The 24030-nt window shown below is 50.3% G+C and overlaps 1 protein-coding gene across 1 annotated transcript; it reads left to right on the top strand.

Moving 5' to 3' along the window:
• The first annotated feature begins 5247 nt into the window (after positions 1-5247).
• DDB2 (damage specific DNA binding protein 2) lies at positions 5248-23999 on the top strand. Its single transcript, XM_002709089.4, has 10 exons — positions 5248-5567; positions 6682-6818; positions 7580-7771; positions 19721-19866; positions 21042-21141; positions 21230-21407; positions 21664-21806; positions 22990-23154; positions 23307-23352; positions 23641-23999. Exons 1-10 carry the CDS (start codon positions 5441-5443, stop codon positions 23688-23690), a joined length of 1284 nt encoding a protein of 427 aa, XP_002709135.2. The 5' UTR covers positions 5248-5440; the 3' UTR covers positions 23691-23999.
• The last annotated feature ends 31 nt before the right edge of the window (positions 24000-24030 follow it).

Here is a 24030-nt window from a genome sequence, read left to right as displayed (position 1 = left end):
AGCACCAGCCCCTATTATCTATTCTTAAAAACACTTCAGGGACTGCTGCTGTTGTGTAGAGAGCAAAGCTGCCACCTGCAGCACTGGCATCCCATTTGGGCACCGGTTCGAGTCCCAGCTGCTCCACTTCCGATCCAGCTCCCTGCTATGGCCTAGGAAAGGAATAGAGGATGGCATAAGTCCTTGGGTCTCTGCACCCATGTGGGAGACCCAGAAGAAGCTCCTGGCTCCTGGCTTCGGATCAACCCAGCTCTGGCCATTGCAGCCAGTTTAGGAGTGAATCAGCAGATGGAAGACATCTCTCTCTCTCTCTGTCTCTGCTTCTCTGTAACTCTTTCAAATAAATCTAAAAATACCCTCAATAAAGGCATTTATTGTTTTGCAGATCAAAGAGACTGGCATGACTTAGGGCAATGCTCATGGTCGGCCCTGCCCCCAATTTGAACACGAGACTTTCATTTGCTATCATCAGTAGCTTTTGAATGGGTGCCTTGTGATGCCTTGTGTCTGGTATCACAGATAGGACCCAAACATCTGTAAACAAAGTTCCAGGGTGTGCAACCAGAGCAATGCTGTGCCATCCACCTCATTATCAGAGCGACAGTGTCACAATATAGGTATTAAAGTTCCTGTCCAGCTCATCAGGTGGCAATCAAGCCCCTAAGCTGTTTTGTTGGAAAGCAAGGGGAGCCAGAGCAAAACCTGGGTTATAATGGATGCCCCAAAGCACCGAAACCAAGTACTTCACTAGCATGGGCAAGAGGGGCATGCACTGTGCTCTCTCACGCTTCTTTCTCCTCACCATGGAAAACCTTCCCAATCCTAAAAACTGGATTCTGGGAAAACCTGGCATTAAACAGGTTGCTCATAAATCCATTGCATTAGTCAGCTTTTTGTAATCACAGTGAAATACCCAAGACAAGCTACCTGTGAAGGAAGGTGGTTTGTTTGGGCTCCACGATTCCAAGATCAGACACCTCATTGGTCAGCACCCGATGATGGCATTCTCACGGGCAGGGTCAAGGCAGTGCAAGCACCACACGGCAAGCGGGAGCAGGAGTGTCCACGGCTCTCCTTAGAAAGCCACCAGGAGTCGATCACGAGAGCGCCAGCCCAGCAACCGAATCCAGTCTCATCACTTCCCAAAGGTTCCAGCTCTAAACACCAAAGTCGCGCTAGGTTTCCACCCTCTTCATACCCTTAGCAGAAGAGTTTGGAGACCAAGATTGTAACACACAGGCCTTTAGGGGACACCAAAAGTAATATGCAAACATTAGAATACTTCTTAGCTCACTATTTCTTTCCTGCTTTTGCATTTTCAGCACTTAAAAACAGTTCTAATTTATTTTCACTTTACTTGAAAAGAAGACAGACAGAGATCTTCAATCTGCTGCTTCACCCCCCAAATGTCTGCAACAGCTAGGGCTGGGCCAGGTGGAAGCCAGCAGCCTGGAACCCACTCCAGGTCTTCCATGTGAATGGGTGGGATCCAAGTACTTGAATCAGCACCTGCTGCCTCCCAGGGTGCACATTAGCAGGAAGCTGGATCAGAAGCAGAGAAGCTGAGACTCACACCAGACATTTGGATATGGGATACAGGTGTCCCAAGGGGGGGGGGTCTTTTTTGTTTGTTTATTTGTTGTTGTTATTGTTAAAGATTTATGTATTTATTTGAGAGGGAGAGAGACATAGAAAGAGAGAGAGAGAGAGGATCTCCCTTCTCTGGTTCAATCCCAAAACAGCCACAACATTAGGGTTGGGGCAGGCCAAAGGTAAGAGGAACTCCAAGGAGGTTTCTCACATGGGTGGTAGGGACTCAGGTGCTTGAGCCATTATCTACCGCTTCCCTGGCACATTAGCAGGGAGCTGGATCAGTAGCTGAATAGCTGCCGGCGCCTACCCCAAGTGGGTCTTTTTTTTTTTTTTTTTTTTGGTAAGATTTTATTTATTTATTTATTTGAAAAGCAGAATTACACACACACACACACACACACAGAGCGCACGCGCAGAGACAGAGAGATCTTCCATCTGCTGTTTCCCTCCCTGAATGGCTACAACAGCTGGAGGTGGGCTGGTCCAAAGCCAGGAGCTTCTTCTGGGTCTCCCACATGGTGCAGGGTCCCAAGGACTTGGGCCATCCCCCGCTGCTTTCTGAGGCACTCAGCAGGGAGCTGGATTGGAAGTGGAGCTGCTGGGACTTGCGCCAGTGCCCAAATCGTAAGCCAGTTCCACAAGTGGCAGCTTTTACCCACCAAGCCATGGTGCCCGCCCCCAGTGGGGTCCTGATCATTGCACCAGTGCCCATCCCAGCATTTTCTGTTCCTGCTACCCATAATGCCCTTTCCCTCTCCATCACTCAATATCTTAAGATTCAGTTTAAGTGTCACCTTTGGGAAGACTTTGTTGACACTGGCCCCTCTTTTCCACACACGAACTGACTCAGGATCCCTTTTCTGTGAGCCTGCCATGCATCCCCCAACCCCATGTTTCCCCTCTCACTCACTAAGCTTATTATACTCCACTGTAGTAGAAATTTGGTTTTTTGGGGCTGGCGCTGTGGCACAGCGGGTTAACACCCTGGCCTGAAGCGCCGGCATTCCATATGGGCACCGGTTCAAGACCCAGTTGCTCTTCTTCCGATCCAGCTCTCTGCTATGGCCTGGGAAAGCAGCAGAAGATGGCCCAAGTCCTTGGGCCCCGGCACCCACGTGGGAGACCCAGAAGAAGCTCCTGGCTCCTGGCTTTGGATCGGCACAGCTCCAGCCATTGCCGTCATCTGGGGAGTGAATCATCGGATGCAAGACCTCTCTCTCTCTCTCTGCCTCTCCTCTCTCTGTGTAACTCTTTCAAATAAATAAATAAATTTTTAAAAAAAAATTGGTTTATTGCTCTTTCCAATGGAGACTGTATCTTCTGGAGGAATGGCGAGACATCTCTGTAACAGGATTTAATTTTTTTTTATTTTTTTTTATTTTTTATTTTTTTGACAGGCAGAGTGGACAGTGAGAGAGAGAGAGACAGAAAGGTCTTCCTTTTGCCGTTGGTTCACCCTCCAATGGCCGCCGCTGCAGCCGGCGCACCGTGCTGATCCGATGGCAGGAGCCAGGAGCCAGGTGCTTTTCCTGGTCTCCCATGGGGTGCAGGGCCCAAGCACTTGGGCCATCCTCCACTGCACTCCCTGGCCACAGCAGAGGGCTGGCCTGGAAGAGGGGCAACCGGGACAGAATCCGGCGCCCCGACCGGGACTAGAACCCGGTGTGCCGGCGCCGCTAGGCGGAGGATTAGCCTAGTGAGCCGCGGCGCCGGCTGTAACAGGATTTTAGAGAAGACTTACAGGATTTGACTTGCGTTGGATGATCTCAGGAAGAGTTTACCTACGTGGGGCTCTGCTCTGGGTTGCAGGCTGTCAGGAAGTGGGGATAATTGTTTCATTGACTATTGAATGGGTTCAGAACATGCCTCCTCAAAATATACCCCTTTGGCATATTATTATTTGTTTGTATTAATTTGAAAAGCAGAGATTAAAAAAAAAAAAAGGGCTGGTGCCATGGCTCACTTGGTTAATCCTCCGCCTGCGGTGCCGGCATCCCATATAGGTGCCGGATTCTAGTCCCGGTTGCTCCTCTTCCAGTCCAGCTCTCTGCTGTGGCCCAGGAGGGCAGTGGAGGATGGCCCAAGTGTTTGGGCTCCTGCACCCGCATGGGAGACCAGGAGGAAGCACCTGGCTCTTAGCTTTGGATGGGCACAGTGCTGGCTGTCGTGGCCATTTGGAGAGTGAACCAATGAAAGGAAGACCTTTCTCTCTGTTTCTCTCTCTTATTGTCTATAACTCTACCTGTAAAATAAAAAAAATAAAAAAAGTAGATAAACAAGGGAAGATAGAGATGCTGAGGGATACCCCAGGATACTGGGAAATCCCAAAGCACTGGTATGAGCAGTGCTCCTTAGCTCCGCCCATAAATGCAAATCATCTAGCTGGGAGAACCTGTTAGTCATGGGAAAAACTCATGCTAGCTAAGAAGGTCCTGCAGTTACAAGTATGCTTCTTACCTTGCCGTCCGTGTTGCATAATACAGGTCTAGCTGTCCTGCTTGCCTGCTGCTCCAGTAGTCAGTTTCCACTAGTCCTGGCTGCCTGCTGCTCCTTTGAAATATATTTGATAAGTCTAACCCTGCTCCCTCTATCTGATTGTTCTATTGAATTCTTTTGCTTTCTGGGACACCAGCCTCAATCAGTGACAAGAAAAAATGCTTCCAACTATTTGGCTCAAGCCAGGAACCAGAAACCCCGTCCAGGTCTCCCACACGAGCTGCAAGGACCCACCTGCCTGACCTGCTGCTTCGTGGTGTGCGTTAGGAGGAAGCTGCAATCCAAGCAAAGCCAGGACTTGAACTCAGGCTCTTGGATAGGGGATATGTGTCTCAAGCGGTGTCTTAACCAGCACGTCAAACCCCCGCCCAGCATACTGAGTATTTTGAGCCGACAGCACCTGAACAAACAGCAGTGCAGGAAAGCCTCCTTCCCCTTTCTGCCTAACAGGAGGTCATAACATTTCCCATGAGGAACCAGGAAGAGAGAACAGTCTCACCACCAGGGACTGGGAGTCCACACTGAAAGGGACCTGGCCAAGCTAATCTTGCACTAGTCCCACCCACGTGTTTTCTAGTCACTGCCTCACAGTTCACCGCCCCTAGCTCAAGCCTCGGTCACATCTCCACAGCTGAGTGTCCTCTGTGTAAGAAGAGACATGGCACAAGCCTTGGGCCTGACGGCCTCTTTGGGTCTTCATTTTCCTTTTAAAGTCTCCCAGGTACGTGCAAAAACATGAAATAGAAGGTCTCTGCGCTCTCCCGTTAATCCGTGCCACGTTGGTTTAAATCTTGGGCCCCAGCGACGCCGGCAGCGAGTCCTCCCCTACAGCATCCTGATCAGCCTTATCCCTAGATAAGGTAGATAAGGGCGGGTAGCAAGCAGCAAGGCTGAAGGTGTGGCTGGCTCAGCGGCCGCCGTTAGTTTCCGTATTGGCCGAAACAGGGAGAGTTCTGGTCACTTTTGTGTTTTGGATCGTGTCCGTGTTACTATCTGTGTTCAGACATGAGCGGTTATGCAACGCGCGGCGCATCACAGAGGAGACATCCCAATCTCCAAGAAGAAAAAAAGAAAAACCCAGACGCCTGCCGGAGAGCGGAAGCTCCGCCCTTCACGCTCTTCCAATCGCCGCGCACGTCCCGCCTTCCCGGAAGGGGCGTGTCCCTCCGAGAGGGGCGGAGCCAGAGTCAGAACCAAACAAGCTCCGGGCATGTTTGGCGGGAAGTTGGCTTAGTTGGGCTACCTGTAGCCGCGGGGGTTTCGGGCTCCCCGCTTTGCCTCTCCCGGCAGAGGCTTTTCAGTCCTCCCTCCGGGATCCCTGCATAGGACGCCCCTTCGCACGGGCGGCGCGATGGCTCCCAAGAAACGCCCCGAAGCCCAGAAGCCCCTCGAGGTTGTGCTGCGCCCCCGGAGCAAGAGGAACCGAAGTCCCCGAGACCCAGAGCCCGAGGCCAAGAAGCTGAACGTCACGGGCTGCGGTACTGCCTGTGCTTGCGGCTTTAATGCTTCCGCCATTCGGGGGGCCCAGGCCGGAGTGGGGGATGGCTCCGGGGTTCCTGGGGCAACCCCAGGGATCGGTGCCTCAGGCTGTGCTTTTTGCCTGCAGGCCCTTTGGCCCCGGGGAGCTGAGGTTTAAAGAGCCCCCTCCTCGCCGGGAGGAGGAAACAGATGAGCCCCCCTTCCAGTCCTTGTCTGTCTGAGGCGTTTTACACCCTGAGGGCTGCCTAAGTAATCTACCTCTCCTGGCGCGGCGGGTGTCTAGTTCTGTGGCCTTGGTTTTAGCTGGGACAGCCTCCTGTTGCCTTCCTTAGAAAGCTCCATCTCTGAGGTTTCCTGGGGTTTGAACTTGGGGCTGTAAGGGGTAATGGGGGAACCCAAGACTGGGGCAGGGGGTTGCGGATAACGTGGTTTTTGTCCTTGAGAAGAAACAAGAGGTTGTCAAAAAGACCCATAGAGACTGAAAATGCAGATACAGTTAGATAATCATCTAGACTCGTCTACTTCCTGTTCTAAGTTGATGTCACCTCTACACTACTTTAATCCAGCATTTAAAGTGACATCTTTTTGGAGACAATCACTTGCATTCTGCTGTCCAAAAACCATTTTTGTTGTGCGTTATATGTGATTTTGTTTTATTTATTCTGGGGAGAGACAGAGAGCTCCCAGCCGCTGGTTCACTCCCCAGATCCCTGCAACAGCCGGAGCTGGGCCAGGCCAAAAGCAGGAGCCAGGAACCCCCATCTGGGTCTCCCAAGTGGGTGGCAGGGACCCCACTACTTTGCAATTTTAAAATTGGCACCCAACCCCATCTACACTGGGAGGAGTTCTACAGTGCACTTTATTCCTGTGTGTTTCTTTGCCTCAACCCTCAGGAACCTTGTAAGATCACACTTAGAATTAACGGTTTTGGGGAAGGGACTGAGTCCTACTATTTCTTGTGCCGGGTGAAGTAGATAAACAGACCATGGGAAAGCCCAGAGGTGATGGGACCGGGTGGCTCTAGTGACTGCTACAACAGGACCGCCTGAGATTTCACCAGGAAAGCCTTTCCTGAGACTGGAGGGGAAAGTATGTCTCTGCTCTTCTTGGCAGCTCCTGGCAGAAGATCTGACTCAGACTGCCTCCCGGCGGGGTTGCCCGGCCTGCAGGACCCGCAGCCCTGCAGCAGCCTTGTCAGGGCCTTGCACCAGCACAGGCTGGGCAGAACTGCCTGGCCATCGCTGCAACAGGTGGGTGTTTCCTGGCTGGTGTGCTCCAGGGTTTGCATGGTATTTTGTTTTGTTTTTTGGATGCTCCAGAATTGGTTTTTGTCAAAGTGGTCAGATCACACCCCTCCCCCCCAACCGTGGTGGTGACGGGCCCGCTGGGAGCTCAGCTAGATAGAAAAGTCTTAGATTATAAAGGTCCCAGTGGAATGCACCTCTGCCCCTTTGCTTTCCAAGAGTAGGTCACGTATGTTGCAAATATTTTCATGTACAGGGCCAGGCAGTTACTTTTCCTTTGGGGGGGGGGTGGGTGGGATTTGGCCCTCAGGCTCATCTGTGAAGGCAGAGATTGGCACTTTACCAGTTTGCCTGGGACTTGGTGTGTGTGCGTGTGTATGTGTGGGGGGGAGGTTGTGTTTAAGATTTGTTTATTTATTTGAAAGACAGAGTTACAGGAAGAGAGAGAGAGAGAGGGCCTGCATCTGCTGGCTCACTTCCCAAATGGCTGCACAGTCAGGCTTGGGCCGGACTGAAGCCAGGAGCTTCTTCCCTGTCTCTGACATAGGTGGCCGGGGCACAGGCATTTGGACCATCCACTGCTGACTTCCCAGACACAGTAGCAGGGGTCTGGATCGAAAGTGGAGCAGCCAGGACATGAACCAGCACCCATATGGGTTGGCGGCATTGCTGGGGGTAGCTTAAACCGCTACAAGACTTAGTAGTTTGGTTGCATAACCCCAGGACTTGGGTTTTAATTCAGCTTGATTCTTTTCTCTCTGCGGCAGGGTCTCCAGCAGTCCTTTTTGCACTCTCTGGCTTCTTACCGGATATTCCAAAAGGCTGCCCCCTTTGATAGGAGGGCTACCTCCTTGGCCTGGCACCCGACTCACCCCAGCACCCTGGCAGTGGGTTCCAAAGGGGGAGACATCATGCTGTGGAACTTTAGGGTAAAGGAGAGACCCACCTTCATCAAAGGGGTAAGCTTTCTCCTTGCTAAAGACGGGTTTGTTACAGGAATGAAAGGAATGTTGGCATCACCCAGTAAAGAGATGATTGGGGTTGAACGTTACTGGGCATTGTCAAACGCAAATGTGTACACGGTGTGGTACTCAAATATTAGTTTGAATGCCTGCCCTTGAAATATTAAAAGGTATAGACTATTGCTCACCCATGGAATCTGACCTCTTTTCTTTACTTCTGTGGTTTAACCACACCATCTATTTCTATCCCTGAAAGGTGGGGGGGGGGGGGGGGAGGGCGGATTCTCTGCACTTGCTGTTTCCTGTGGCGTGCCCTTGCTCTTGGTCTCTTCATGGCTGACTCCTCATCATTCAGGTACCTGCTTAGCGCACTTCAAGGGGGCTTTCACTCACCGTCCAACTCATTAAGTAGCCCCTCCCCCCAGTCCTTCCCAGGATCCTCACTGCTTCATCTTTCCCCCAAAACGTCCGTCACTGTCTGAATTATTTCACTTATTCGTAATGTCTTTGTTGCATGAGGGCTGGGGGACCTTGTCTTTCTGGCTCACCACCGTGTCCTCAGTGCCTAAAATCATGCTTTGGATTTGTTGAATGAATGAGGGGCTTGAAGTATAACTGGATGGAGGGGGTGGATATGTGCAAGATAACAAACAATTAGATGCTAAGTGCTACAGAACGCCCTTTGAATTAGAGTTGATGGAGAAGGCTTCAGGGATGAGTGAGGAGTGAAGCGCCATGCTGAGATAAGCGGGGAGGAGGGAAGGCAGAGTTTGGCACACAGCTTTTTGATGGCATCTGGTGGTTACTGTCAGTTGCTGAAGGGTGAGTATGTTGGCCTCTCCAGGATTGTTTAGCTTGCCCAGCTGATGTGAGATCTGACACTCTGGGGTTTCAAGCAGGAGTCACAAGCTCATAGGCCTCAAGAAGCTAAACAGAAAAGAAAAAAAGTGAATGATGGGTGACTGTGGTGGTAGGGGGGGTGGTACACTGGAGGTGGTCGCCGTGCAGGAACGCGGATCCTATGATAGTAGATATTCTTCAAATAAAGTCTGAAATCCTGGTTGTTTTTTTTTTATGAAATATCCTGATTTTTTTTAAGTTGTAAATAGGATAAAATTTACCATCTGAACCAGTTTTAAGTGTGCACTTCAGTGGCGTTCAGTGAATTGTATAACTAGTCCTCAGAACTTCAGGATGTTGAGACCGAATGCAATTAAACCCACGTCTGCCTCAGCTCGCCATTCTCCAGCTGTGGTTTAGAGGTGGGGGAGATGAGCCAGAGCCCAGGATAAGGTCTCTTAAGTGGAGGGGTGTGGAGAGCGGCCCATCAGAAAATGCAGGGTATGGCAGCCTTGGGTGGCTGGGATTCAGGGTTGTGAGATTGGTGTTGAAGAAACAAGGGCCAGAAGCCAGAAGAAAGGCAGCCAGGGAGGTGCCATGTGCAGAGCTAATGAGGCAGGTGCCCTCCGGAGGGCAGCTTTAGAGGGAGGGCAGAATCCAGAGCTCATGCAGGAAGAGATTTATTTTTACCCAGGTTTGAGGACGTGGAGATAGAAGTGTAGCCGAAGCCTGGAGCCGTAAGAAGTGTAAGATGTCCTGGGAAAACGCCTCCTGGTTGAAAGGGGGTGACAGCTGCTCTGAACTTGGGCCAGGCAGAGCCTGCTTTTGTTCTGCATCACCGTGTACGACAAAGCGCTTGTCCCTCAGGTGTTCTCACACGGGGATGGACCTGGATGCGGGTGTTTGAACTTTGTGACGTGGCAGGGAGCTGGGCTGGAGCAGAGGAAGGGTGTCCTGGTTCCGAGGAGCACTGTTCTGAGCTCCCAGGGGCTGACAGCGGAAAGTTGGTTTCCAGCCAGTTACCGAAGGAGCAGCTATGCCACCTTGTGTCACTTCTGTTGTCATCCTGACCCTGGCTCTGCTCTTTACATTTGTCAGGTTCTTGGCAAAGGAACATGTATTGTATGTATTTTCAAAATGAAGACAGCTTTATTTTATTCTTATTATAAAGACAGTCTGTGCACATCATAAAAATTCAAGCCATACAGAGAGAAGTGTAAAGAAAATAAAGATGATCCACATTTCCCATTTTCAGCATCTTAGGTACATGCATGCACTATTGCATGTGCTCATACTTCCGTTTTGCTATTACCGAATGTATCCTACCCTAGAATCTGTGGGGTTTATTTTTTATATCAGATGTTCTGTGATACCAGAGAATGAGCATTTTTAAAAATCATGTAATTTTTTTTTGGTAATTCCTTTGGTTTTGATATCAGGGTAATACCTCATAAAATAAGTTGGGACGTGCTTCCTTCTGTTTTCTGGGAAGAATTTGGTTGGTATTCTTCTTTACATTTCTGTAAAAACTGGGTCTGGCATTGTGGTGTGATGGGTAAAGCCACTGTCTGCAATGCTGGCATCCCATGTGAGTGCCAATTCAAGTCTCAGCTACTCCACTTCGGATTCAGCTCCCTGCTAATGTGCCTGCGACAGCAGCAGAAGATGGCCCAAGTGCTTGAAAACCCCACACCCACAAGGGAGACCAAGATAAAGCTCCTGGCTCCTGGCTCCGGACTTTGGCCTGGCCTAGCCCTAGCTGTTACAGCCATTTAGGAAGTGAACCAAATGGTTCGTTCTCTCTCTCTCTCTCTCTCTCTCTCTCTCTCTCCTTCTCTCTCCTTCTCTCTCCTTCTCTCTTCCTCCCTCCTTCCCTCCCTCCCTATTTCTCTCTTTATAACTTTGCCTTTCAAATAAATCTTTTTTTTTTTTTTTTGGACAGGCAGAGTGGACAGTGAGAGAGAGAGAGAGACAGAAAGGTCTTCCTTTGCCGTTGGTTCACCCTCCAATGGCCGCCGCGGCCGGCGCGCTGCGGCCGGCACACCGCACTAATCCGATGGCAGGAGCCAGGTACTTATCCTGCAGGAGCCAGGTACTTCTCCTGGTCTCCCATGGGGTGCAGGGCCCAAGCACTTGGGCCATCCTCCACTGCACTCCCTGGCCACAGCAGAGAGCTGGCCTGGAAGAGGGGCAACCGGGACAGAATCCGGTGCCCCGACTGGGACTAGAACCCAGTGTGCCGGCGCCGCAAGGCGGAGGATTAGCCTAGTGAGCCGCGGCGCCGGCCCTCAAATAAATCTTTAAAAAATATTTATTTATTTATTTGAAAGGCAGAGTGGCACAGAGAGAGAGAGAGAGTGAGAGAGAGAGATCATTCACCTGCTGGTTCACTCTCCAAATGGTTGCAACAGCCAAGGCTGGGCCAGGCTAAAGCTGGGAGATAGGAACCCAACCACCTGGGCCATCATCCACTGCCTCCCAGGCAAATTAGCAGGAAACTGGATCAGAAGTGGAGTTGGGGAAGTGGTGGTGTTGTGGTGGTACAGTAGGTTAAACTACTGCTTGTGACACCAGCATCCTATATCAGAGCACTGGTTCCAGTTCTGGCTACTCCACTTTTTATCCAGTTTTCTGCTAATGTCCCTGGAAAGGCAGTGGAAGATGGCTCAAGTGCTTGGGCCCTTGCTACCCATGTAGGAGACCAGGATGGAGTTCCTGGCTCCTGGCTTTGGCCTGGCCCAGACCTAGCTCTTCTTGGGGAGTGAACCAGTGGTGGAAGATTCTCTGTCTCTCCCTCTCACTGTTACTTTGCCTTTCGAATAGATAAATAAATAAATCTTTAAAAAAAAAAAAAAAGGAACATGAATAGCGAGTAGCCAGGACCCTAACCAGTCCTATGATAAGGGATGTAGGTGTCCCAGTTGATCTGCTGTGCTACAATGCCCACCCTTCTTCTTTAAAATGTTTTTGTAGAATTCACTAGCAAAGCTATTTGAGCCTGGAGTCCCCCCCCCCCCTTTTTTTTTTGACAGGCAGAGTGGACAGTGAGAGAGAGAGAGAGAGAGAGAGAAAGGTCTTCCTTCTCCATAGGTTAACCCCCTAATGGCCGCTGCGGCCAGTGTGCTGCGGCTGGCGCACCTCGCTTATCCGAAGCCAGGAACCAGGTGCCTCTCCCAGTCTCCCATGTAGGTGCAGGGCCCAAGCACCTGGGCCATCCTCCGCTGCACTCCCGGGCCACAGCAGAGAGCTGGACTGGAAGAGAAGCAACCGGGACAGAACCCGGCACCCCAACCGGGACTAGAACCCCGTGTGCTGGCGCCACAGGCGGAGGATTAGCGCATGGAGCCGGGGCACCGGCCTCTTTCTTTCTTAAATTATATCTTTAGGTAGAATGACATAGAGGGAACTGAGCGTATTTTAACATTTATGTGTATATGACTATGAGGCCATCACAATTAAAATAATAAGTAGGGGGCAGGTGTCTGGCCTAGGAGCTGAGATGCTTGTGTCCCGTGTTGGAGTATGTGGATTCAGTTCCTGGCTCTGGCTCCTGTTTCCAGCTTCCTGCCAATTCAGACCTTGGGAGGCAGCCGGTGAGGGCTAAAGCGGTTGAATCCCTGCCACTCCCATAGTAGACCTGGATTGAGTTCCTGGCTTCAGGCTGCTCCAGGCCTTGCCTTTGTGTGCCTCTGGGAGTGGGCCACAGGTGAGAGCTCATATCTTTTCTGTCTCTCTGCCTCTCAAATTGAGTTGAAAAATAAAATTATGAACATGTCCATGACCCCTAAAAGCTTCTTCGTGCCCCTTGGTAATCCATCCCTCTCTGCCATCTGTTTTTCCCTGGAAACTGCTCATCCGTTTTCTATCCCTGTGGATTAATTTGCATTTTATAGAATTTTATATGAGTGGAAGGCGTACCTACTTTTTTGGATCTAGCTTCTCTCCCTCTATATGAGATTGATCTACATTTGTGTGCATACCAGTAGTTTTTCTTTCTCAATAGTGTTGCATTCGGTTGATACACTACCATTCATCCTTTGCCTGCTGAAGAACATTTGGATTTTTTCCAGTGTTTTAACTGCTACAAATAAAGCTGCTATGTACATTCATATACAAGTATTTGTATGTTTATATGTTTGCATTTTGGGAGGTAAATAACTGGAAGTAGAATGACTGGTTATAGGGTAAGAATCTATAAGCAATATCTTTTAAATGAGAAAAATACTTGTATTTACTCACTTACTGCCATTGCCAATGCTTTTCATTCTTTTATGTAATCCAGATTTCCTTTTGCTAACAATTTCCTTCTGCCTGAAAAATTCCTTTAACATTTTTTCCTTTTTTTTTAAGATTTTTTTTTTTTTTTTTTTTTTGACAGGCAGAGTGGACAGTGAGAGAGAGAGACAGAGAGAGAAAGGTCTTCCTTTGCCGTTGGTTCACCCTCCAATGGCCGCCGCTGCAGCCGGCGCACCGCGCTGATCCGATGGCAGGAGCCAGGAGCCAGGTGCTTTTCCTGGTCTCCCATGGGGTGCAGGGCCCAAGCACCTGGGCCATCCTCCACTGCACTCCCTGGCCATAGCAGAGAGCTGGCCTGGAAGAGGGGCAACCGGGACAGAATCCGGCGCCCCAACCGGGACTAGAACCTGGTGTGCCGGCGCCGCAAGGTGGAGGATTAGACTATTGAGCCACGGCGCCAGCTTAAGATTTATTTATTTATTTGAAAGGCGGAATGATAGAGAGATAGCTCTTCAGTCCAGTAACTCACTCCCCAGATGCCCATAACAGCCAGGGTGAGGCCAGGCCAAAGCCAAAGCCAGGAACCCTATCTGGATCTCCCACATTGGTAGTAGGAGCCCAACTACTTGGGCCATAATCTGCTATCTCCCAGGCACAATCACACGAAGCTATATTGGTAGCATGGAATAGCCAGGACTTAAACTGGCACCATCGTATGGGATGCGGGTATCCCAAATAGTGGGGTATCCCAAAATGGGGGGAGGGCGGGGATGGAGACTTTTAACATTTCTTACAATGCAGGTTGGTTATTGATTAATTTTTTTCAAGATTTTATTTTATTTATTTGAAAGGCAAAGTTAGAGGGAAAGGAGGATACAGAGAGAGAGAGAGAGAGAGAGAGAGAGATCTTCCATCTGCTAGTTCACTCCCCAAATGACTGCAATATGGGGGGCTGGGCCAGGCCAGAGATAGGAGTCAGGAGCTTCATCCTGGTTTTCCACATGGCTGCAAGGGCCCAAGGACTTTAGCCATCTACCACTGCTTTCCCAGGTGTGTTAGCAGGGAGCTGGTTTGGAAGTAGAGCAGCCAGGACACAAACTAGCATACATATGGAATGCCAGCATCGCAGGCAGTGGATTAACCTGTTACGCTACAATGCTGGCCCTGAATTCTTTCTATTTTTGTTTGCCTGAAAAAGCATTTTGGGGGAAGATAATTTTTTGCTGGTTTCATGGTGTTTTTTTTTTTGTTTTTTTTTTTTTTTACGATTTTTTTTTTTTTATTTATTTGAAAGACAGAATTACAGAGAGAGGTAGAGACAGAGAGAGAGGTCTTCTATGCGCTGGTTCAGTACCCAGATGACCACAATGGCTGGAACTGCACTGATCCGAAGCCAGGAGCCAGGAGCTTCTTCCAGCTCTCCCACATGGGTGCAGGGGCCCAAAGACTTGGGCCATCTTCTACTGCTTTCCCAGGCCATAGCAGAGAGCTGGATTGGAAGAGGAGCATCTAGAACTAGAACCGGTGCCCACATGGGATGCCAGCACTTCAGGCTAGGACGTTAACCCACTGCACCACAGCACCAGCCCCAGTTTTTTTGTTTTTTAAAGATTTGTTTATTTTATTTGAAAGGCAGAGTTATAGAGACAGAAAGAGGGAGAGAAAGAGAGAGAGAGGTCTTCCATCTGCTGGTTTACTTCCCAAATCAATACAATGGCCAGAGCTGGACCTGTGTGAAGCGGAGCCAGGAGCTTCCTCCAGGTCTCCCACATGGGTGCAGGGGCCCAAGCATCTTCCACTACTTTCTCAGACACATTATCAGGGAGCTGGATCAGAAATGAGGCAGCTGGGACTCAACTGGTGTCCATATGGGATGCAGGCACCGCAGGCAGTGGCTTTACCTGCCCTGCCACAGCACCAGCCCTGGGCTCATGGTTTTTTAAAAATTAATTATTTGTAATGTATTTCTTAATTGACTAATTATTACATGTATTTATCATGTACATGTTCAGTTTCTTTCTTTCAGCACTTTAAAGATGATTTCTTACAAGAAATCTGCTATCATCCTTATGTTCTATGTGATTTTTTTTCTTGGATGCTTTAAAAATGATTATTTAGTGCCTTGATGTGGCATTCTGTATATTTCTTCTGAGTCATTGAGCTTTGATCTCCGAGTTTATAGTTGTCATCAAATTTGGAAGTTTTTAGGTTATTACTTCTTCTTCTGCATTTGTCCTCTTCTCCCTCCCTCTCCTCCTCTCCCCCTCATCTTCAGGGATGTATATGTATACGTATATGTATGTATATGTTAGGCTGCTAGGTGTTGCCATACAGATCACTGGCACACTGGTAATTTTTTTCCTCCGCCTCCTTTATTCTTCTTGTGTAGTTTTTTTTTTATTAAGTGCATTTTTGGCCATTTTCTTTTCATATATGTACATACTATTCAAGAGGCAGAGAGATAGATGGAGATAGAAAGATAGAAAGATCCTATTAGCTGGTTCATTCCCCAAATGACTGCAGTGGCCAGGGCCATAGCCTGGGACTGGAAATGCTGACCAGGTCTCCCATGTGGGTGGCTGAAACCCAACCACTTGAGCCATCTCATGTTGTATAATTTCTATTGCTGTATCTTCAAGTTCACTGATCCTCTTTTAAAAAAAATTAGTTATTTGAGAGGCAAAATGAGAGAGAGGAAGAGACAGGTATCTTCCATCCATTGGTTTGCTCCCCAGATGTCCACAACAGCCAGGACTGAGCCAAGGACTCCATCTAGTTCTCCCACATGAGTGGCAGGGGCCCAGGTGCTCAGGCTGTGTGGTCTTGTTCTTGATCATAGAATTTTTTTTAAGATCTATTTTATTTATTTGAAAGACAGAGTTACAGAGAGAGGTAGAGACAGAGGTCTTCTACCCGCTGGTTCACTCTCCAGATGGCTGCAGCGTTCAGAGCTGAGCTGATCTGAAGTCAGGAGCCAGGAACTTCTTCTGAGTCTCCCACATGGGTGCAGGGACCATCTTCTACTGCTTTCCCAGGCCATAGCAGTGAGCTAGATTGGAAGAGAAGCAGCCGGGACTAGAACCGGTGCCCATATGCCCACTGTGCCACAGCGCTGGCCCCATAGAACGTTTTCACTACATAAGACTTTTGCTACTGCTTATTATGGTAAAGTGGACATAACAGAATTAATCATGAAAATCATTTCTAAGTGTACAACTGTACAACTGTACAGTGGTATTTCGTACATCCCTGTTGTATGCCACTATTGTCACTGTTTCCAGGTTTCTCATCATCTCAAACAGAAACTGCCTATTATAAACAAAAACTGGCCCGGCGCTGTGGCATAGAAGGTTAAGTCTCCGCCTCTGGCACTGGCATCCCATATGGGCTCCAGTTCAAGTCCTGGCTTCTCCGCTTCCAGTCCACCTCCCTGCTAATGCACATGGGAAAGAAGTGGAGGAGGCCCAAGAATTTGGGTCCCTGAACCCACTTGGGAGACCTAGAAAAAGCTCCTGGCTCCTGGCTTCAGCCTGGCCCAGCCTTGGCAGTTGCAGCCATCTGGGAAGGGAACCAGCAGATGGAAGATCCTTGTCTTTCTGTCTCTCCCTTTCATTCTGTAACTCTTTCAAAGAAAGAAATAAATACTTTTTAAAAAATATTCTCTATCAGGTTAAATAAATTCCGTTTTTATTCCTAGTTTGCCAAAAGTTCTCACAAGTGATAACTGAATTGCATCACCTTTTTTTGCATCTATTGAGGTCATATGCTTTTTTCCTGTTTGTTCTATTAATGTGGTCGACTGCACTGAATTTTTTTTTCGTGGCTCATTAGTTACATTCCATTTTTTCATTACAGTTTTTTCATTTTTACTTTTACAATTATATCGTTAGTGGCCGATGCCGCGGCTCAATAGGCTAATCCTCCACCTAGTGGCGCCGGCACACTGGGTTCTAGTCCCGGTCGGGGCAGCGGATTCTTTCCCGGTTGCCCCTCTTCCAGGCCAGCTCACTGCTGTGGCCCGGGAAGGCAGTGGAAGATGGCCCAAGTGCTTGGGCCCTGCACCCCATGGGAGACCAGGAGAAGCACCTGGCTCCTGGCTTCGGATCAGCGCGGTGCGCCGGCCACAGCATGCCAGCCGTGGCGGCCATTGGAGGGTGAACCAACGGCAAAAGGAAGACCTTTCTCTCTGTCTCTCTCTCTCTCTCACTATCCACTCTGCCTGTCCAAAAAAAAAAAAAAAAAAAAAAAAAAAAAAAAAATTATATCTTTAGCAACTGATACTGCCTTTTTTAAAAAAAAAAGTTATGATAGCAAACAATATAACATTTACCGTCTTATGTATCTTCCATCCACTGGTTACTATATTACCTATTTTTAAGTGCAGTTTGGTAATTACTTATTTTATTTGAAAAGTGGAGCTACAGAGAGAGAGAGGGAGAGAGAGACACACACACAGATCTTCCATCCACTGGTTTGCTTTCCAGACGTCGACATGAGCTGGGGCTTGAGCAGGCCAGGTTGGGAGCCAGGGACACAATCCAGGTCTCCCATGTGGTGGCAGGAGCCCAGTTATTTGAGCCATCACCACTGTCTCCCAGTGTCCATATTAGGAAGCCGGAATCAGGAGCTGGGAGCCTGGAATTAAAGCCAGGCACTGCAGAGTGGAAATGCAGGCATCTCGGCTGTCATGTTACCCTCTGGGCTGAGGATCATTTTATTTGTGAGCTTTAGGAGATCTTTTATATGTTCAGAATATTACCTCTGAATCAAATATACAATTCTCGAGCCTTTTTTAGTTTCCCCCCTTCCATTCTGGATCTTTTCCATTGATGCCTGATTGATTTTTCCTATTTAACCAAACCTGGCATTATTGGAATGAACCCACTTGGTCATAGTGTGTTTATCCTTTTTAAATGTCACTGGATTGAATTTGCTGATATTTTATATAGGACATCTGTATTCTCTTCATATGTAAGAGTGGCCAGTACTTTGATATGTCCTTGTCAGATCTGGGTAACAAGGTTATACTGACATCATACACTTGGGAATTATGCCCTGTTTTCTAGTCTGTGGAGAGTTTAAGAGTGGTATCTCGGGGCCAGCGATGTGGCACAGCGTGTTAAAGCCGCCGCCTGCAGTGCCGGCATCCCATATGGGTGCTGGTTCAAGTTCCAGCTGCTCCTCTTCCAATCCAGCTCTTTGCTATGGCCTGGGAATGCAGTACAAGATGGCCCAAGTCCTTGGGCCCCTGTACCCACGTGGGAGACCCAGAGAAGGCTCCTGGTTCCTGGCTTCGGATCAGCGCAGCTCCAGCTGTTGTGGCCATCTGGGGAGTGAACCAGCGGATGGAAGACCTCTCTCTCTGTCTCTACCTCTCTCTGTAACTCTTTCAAATAAATAAAATAAATCTTAAAAAAAAAAAAAAAACTCGTTAAAAAAAAAAAGAGTGGTATCTCTTCCTCTTTTTCATCTTCTTCCTCCTCCCTTTCCTTCCTGAACAGTCGAAACCAGAAGTCATTAAATGGTAGACTCAAGCAGGACCAGTATTTACATAGTGGGGAGGCCTCGGTGGTCTGGTGGCAGCCGAGACGGACATCAGTGCGGGTGGTGGCAGGTGGCAGCTCAGCAAAGATTCAGGGCTCCCAGACTGGGTGACAGGTAGAGGGAAGGTGGTGGTGGACCGGCATGGAGTAGTGGAGGCTGATCCAGCGGCGAGAACAGATTGTCTTACAAGCAGCAAGTCTTGGTAGGCTGTGAGCACTGATGCCGATGGTGTTAGAGGGATGGAACCTGTTGACGTGGTTGTTGGATAGGAGACCTTGCCCAGGTCTATGAGGCCAGGGTAGCATAAAGAGGAGTGAAGGAGCTCTGAGAGAGTGAAGTGTTTAACAAAACAGTGTGTGGGATATAATAAGTACTTACTGTGGCCCAGCCATTGGTAGTGTGGTTGTTTTCGTCTTCCTTGTCTGCAAAAGCAGGAAGGGGGACGGATCTGACTCTTGCCCTCCTTATCCTGCCGCCAGTGCGAGCTGAAGCTCTTCCAGAAAGAGCGCGTGGGAGCGGCACCCTGGCACAGCCGTGCCGCACTGCGCTGCCTCAGCAACCAGTGGCAGGGGCTCCGAGGCCGCACACTATGCACGCATTTCTTTCTTTCTTTCTTTCTTTTCTTCAGATTTTATTTTTTATTTATTTGAAAGGCAGAGTTACAGAGAGAGGGGAGACAGATCCTTCCATTTGCTGGCTCCCTCCCCAAATGGCCACGATGGCCAGGGCTGGGCCAGGTGGAAGCCAGGAGCCAGTAGCTTCTCCCAGGTGTCCACATGGGTGCAGGGGCCCAGGCACTTGGGCCATCCTCTGCCGCTTCCCTGGGCGCATTAGCAGGGAGCTGGATCAGAAATAGAGCAGCCGGGTCTCGAACCGGCGTCCAGATGGGATGCCAGTGTTGCAGGCGGAGGCTCACCGTGCTATGCCACAACACCGACCCTGGGACTTGTCTGTGATATTCTGTGCAGGCAGCTCTAGTGTTGGGGAACAGATCAGTGGGTGCCAGAGGTTTTGGGGTGAGGGGGAGAGTGTGACTACAGTGGGAAAGCAGAGCACTAGGGAGTTTTGGGGGTGATAGTGTGTTCTACATCCTGATTTTGGTGTTGGTTATTCAAATCTGTACATGGGTTAAAATTCATAGATCTGTATACCAAAAGTAGTATTTATTGTGTGTGAATTTTAAAAAGCACACTGTGGAGACAGCACCTTGGGGTCTGGGTGTCGGGACCGACTGGCGTTTGTGTCAAAGCACAGTCCACGTGCCCAGGCCTGGTTCCTCGCTTCCGGCCCCTCATCACTCACTGGCTTTTTCCTTCCTCGTGTTAGATTGGAGCTGGAGGGAGCATCACTGGGCTGAAGTTTAACCTTCTCAATACCAACCAGTTTTTCGCCTCCTCAATGGAGGGAACAACTAGGCTGCAAGACTTTACAGGCAACACCCTCCGAGTTTTTACCAGCTCAGACACCTGCAAGTGAGTAGCCGAACTAGCATGGCAAGGGCTTCCAGCTCCAGGTGTAGTCCTGGCGAGAGCATCCTGACCCCGCTTCTGTTACCTGCACCTGGCCAGGAGGAACGAGAAGGCGTTCGCCACTTTCCACCCTTCCCTCCCTTTTTCAAACTCTGGCTACTCTGACTGCCGTCCAGGTGGGCTCCTGCTTTGGGAAGGTGTTCTGGAGCCTCGGCTCTTCTCGGCTTTTCTCTAAGTCACACCTGTGTTAGGCTCGACCTTGGCTCTCACGAGACAAGTCAACGTGGTGGTGGCCCAGGGTGGAGCAGGCACTTAGGACTTCAGACGCAATTCCTTCTGTTCGTTGGCGGGTGAGGAACTCACCAGTTCCTTGGTGGAAGCTTCAGTGGATCCAGTAGTGTCCAAAAAGTGCTCCGGGCTCCCCAAGAGCAAGGGGCTGGAGGAATTAAAAATGCAGGTCCCTCCGCGTTCTAGCCAGAGACCCAAGTCTACCTGCTCCCTAAGGAGTTAGGTGAGGGGCGGGGTCTGACAGCTAGCACTGGGTTTCCTGGGCTGCCCCACAGGGACAGGTGACTGGCTAGACTCAGCTCCATGTTGGTCTTCCACAAGAAACCCTCTCGCTTAAAGATCCTGAAGGGGAACGACCAAAAGGCAGACTAGCGTGGCTCTGAGGGTTTAGGGGAACAGATGTGCATCTGGGCTGCAGGTCGTGTGTGCTTTACCCTAACTGCTCAGAAGGGGGCAGACATTTCTTTCCGGCCAGCTCTGAGTAGCACAGCGGGGCAGTTTCTGCTTGGCGTGTCTTCTCCTTTAGCCCCAAGGTGGAGAGGGAAGGCAGAGAAAGGAGACCGAGGTTCTAGCAGCTGTGGGGCCCAGCTAGCCAGGAGGCTTGCCTTAGGGCCCGAGGTCTCACTGCGTCTGGGACTCTCCCTGGCTCAGGACGCTAGGCCCGGCAGAGACTGGACACATTTTGGAGCCCCCCTCACCCTCATTCCCTCTGTTTGGCTGGTAGACAAGACTGAGTGTTCTTCCTGGGAATCCATGGTAAGACAGATACTTCATTCATTCAACAAATATTTATTGAGCGCCTGCCGCGGGTTAGGCCCAGGAGCTGCAGCAGTGAGTTAAAGGACCTGTCTCTGGCCCCAGGAATCTCACAGTACAGTCTCTCCTTCCAGCGTGTGGTTTTGCAGCCTGGACGTGTCTGCCAGAAGCCGAGTGGTGGTCACAGGAGACAACATGGGGCATGTGTTCCTGCTGAACATGGACGGTAAAGAGGTGCGTGCTCTGAGCCCTGGGCGCGCCTTCCCTCCCCTCCCCCCACCTCAGTTCTCTGTCCCCAGCTGAGCCGGGCTCTCCTCTGCAGCTCTGGAATCTCCGAATGCACAAAAAGAAAGTGACCCATGTGGCTCTGAACCCGAGCTGCGATTGGTTACTGGCCACAGCCTCCGTAGACCAAACAGTGAAAATCTGGGACCTGCGCCAGGTTAGAGGGAAAGCCAGCTTCCTCTGCTCGCTGCCACACAAGCATCCTGTCAACTCAGGTGTGAACCCCACCTGTCTCAACACTCCGGGGCCTCCTGGGAAGTTTGGAAGCTGCTAGGCCGACCCTTTCTCCCCAGTGTCTCAGATCTCCTGTGGGCTACTGAGTTTCTAGAATTCTTCTGCTCACAGCCCTGGTTCACCTCTGCCCTTTCCCCCCATCTCAGAGGTGTCAGAGGGAGGGCGCCCCCGCGAGAAGCGGCCCGACGGGGGCGGGGCTTCCGGTTTCTGCAGCTTAGGTGCTTGTCACTTCCCCAGCCTGCTTCAGTCCTGACGGAGCCCGGCTCCTGACCACGGATCAGAAGAATGAGCTCCGGATTTACTCTGCCTCCCAGTGGGACTGCCCCGTGGGCCTCATCCTGCATCCTCACCGGCACTTCCAGCACCTCACTCCCATCAAGGTGAGTGACAGAGTGACGAGAACGCGCAGAGGGAGTGGAGAGCGTGGGGACGGACCAGGTCTGCCCAAGGTGGGGAGGGGGCAGGCGTGTGAGCCTGCAGCTCCAGACCTCTTCTTGCCCCAGCAGACAGTCTCTCAGCCTTTCGGCGCTCTCTGTTCCTTTTATGCCACGTTTGCAAGTCCAGTTGGTGGGGCCGTCTTTGTCTCTCTGAGAAGCTGTCTCCCTCAGGAGTTTCAGCCCAGCCCTGACCTGTGAGCATGTGCAGAATGCTGAGCTTCTGCCCTGCCCTCTCGGTTTCAGTTACCCGTGTGTGTGGGTCCACAAACTAACCTTCACCTTCTTAGTTTGTCTTGCAGGTTTAGGTGGCTTCTAATAATAGAAATAAGTCCCTTCCTTTCCCATTTTGGATCTCCGTTTCCTCATCTGTAAAAAGGGAATAATAGTATCTAACTGATAGGGTTGTTGTGAGGATGAATCAGTGTACTTAAAGCACTTGGCACCATGCCTAGCACCGGGTGAGTACTCAGAAAATGATGACCGCTTAGTACCGCACGTACCTCAAATCATATCCAAGCACCTACTAAGGAATCCCAAGAATCCTTCCTCAGCTGGTGTTCTTGTTAATCCATCTGTCCTGATCTGCCGCCTCGTATCCAGCCAGGCCAACCCGCCGTCTGTGATTAGTGGTACCATTTCTTCCTTCCTGCTAACCACATCTTTGCTCCTTCAAAACTTCCTTGAGAAATTGTATCAGGAAAATCCCATCCAATTTGTGATTTCTGGATGAGTGGGGTAGGCTGGGCTACTGGAGTTCCTTTCCTTTTTCAGTCTTGAGTGATTTTACACACAGCTCCTGATTATCCACGCTGACGGAGGGGTGGCAGTGGGGTTACTTCAGATTTCTGTCCTAAGTAGTTCTGATTACCACAGGCCGTTCACTTTGTTGTAGGCCTACCTGTTAACGCCTAGGCCAGGTTGATGTTGAAAGCGGCAGGAAGTGCAGGAGAGAAGGCCTCAAGGTGTCCAGGGGCCAGGGAGGCCAGCGGGGGATTAGAAGTCTGCAGTTGCACGTGGGTCGCAGCGCCTCTGTTGCGGTGTTGGCTTGTTAGCAGCAAAGAATGGTTTTGATGTCCCTCGAGGGCGTTCTGTGTTTATTCCCCTGACTAGCCTCTCCGTCTTACAGGCAAGCTGGCACCCTCGGTACAACCTCATTGTCGTGGGTCGGTACCCAGATCCTAATTTCAAAAGTTGCGCTCCCTACGAACTAAGGACGATTGACATGTTTGACGGAGGCTCAGGGAAGATGATGTGTCAGCTCTATGACCCAGAATCTTCTGGGATCGTTTCGGTGAGACTCGGGCCCTCCAATACTGATGGGAGGAAGCAAGCATTCGATCTACCTCATTACTGACCCCAGTGACCCGGAGTTAGTCCTCTGTGCCCCGCCCTGTGCCTCCTGATTCCTTCACCCTGCTCATGCTGATACTCTTGTCTTTGCAGCTTAACGAGTTCAATCCCATGGGGGACACACTGGCCTCCACAATGGGTAAGTAGAAGCAGGACAGACCAGCCACGCCCGACCCTCCCTGCTATGCCAGGTTCGGTGCAGAATAACCAGCTGGGCCCTGTCCATTTACCCCAGCGCTGCAGCCAGCACAGACCATTGGGAGACAGTCTCTTTGGCCTAGGCCTCCCTCCCTCTTGTTTTGTCTTGGTCATGGTAGTGCCTGGATGCTGTCCTGTCCCCTAGTATTTACTCACTGGACCCTAGGTTCTCAGGGCCAGCCCCAAGCCCTCAGAGATGGATAACGGAAGGCGTTCTCACTTCTCTTAGGTTATCACATTCTCGTTTGGAGCCAGGAAGAAGCTGGGGCACGGAAATGAGTGACGTTAAAGGTGTGGGGCAAGCATCCGCTTGGAGCCTACAAACGGGGACAAGCCTGGCGGGAAGAGGCGGCACTTTGTCAAAGGGCCAAAAGGATCCGAATCTGCGGGTTGGGGCAGGGGCACTGTGGGACTGGCACACAGGCGTGTTACTGTACTTGGAGAGCTGGTGACCCAGCCCTCCGAGGGGCTCTGTCTGGCCGGAGCCCAGCGACCTTTCTCCTCTCTGGTGTGTGGCGGGTGAGTGATCAGGGAGTGCTGTTTGATTTGTGCTCACCGTTGGCGGCCAATAAAACCATTCCCACCTGAGCTGTCGAGAAAATCTTCCAGCACTGACCTG

Source organism: Oryctolagus cuniculus, chromosome 1, assembly GCF_964237555.1.
Source record: "Oryctolagus cuniculus chromosome 1, mOryCun1.1, whole genome shotgun sequence".
Taxonomy (NCBI): Eukaryota; Metazoa; Chordata; class Mammalia; order Lagomorpha; family Leporidae; genus Oryctolagus; species Oryctolagus cuniculus.
The sequence above is the reverse complement of the archived record's forward strand: the minus strand, read 5'-3'. Positions and strand labels throughout refer to the sequence as shown.

Coding starts and splice junctions, on each gene's coding strand:
- DDB2 (XM_002709089.4), top strand. CDS start 5,441: ATGGCTCCCAAGAAACGCCCCGAAGCCCAGAAGCCCCTCGAGGTTGTG. Junction 21,142..21,229: donor TGAACATGGACGGTAAAGAG/GTGCGTGCTCTG, acceptor TCTCCTCTGCAG/CTCTGGAATCTCCGAATGCA. Junction 21,807..22,989: donor AGCACCTCACTCCCATCAAG/GTGAGTGACAGA, acceptor TCCGTCTTACAG/GCAAGCTGGCACCCTCGGTA.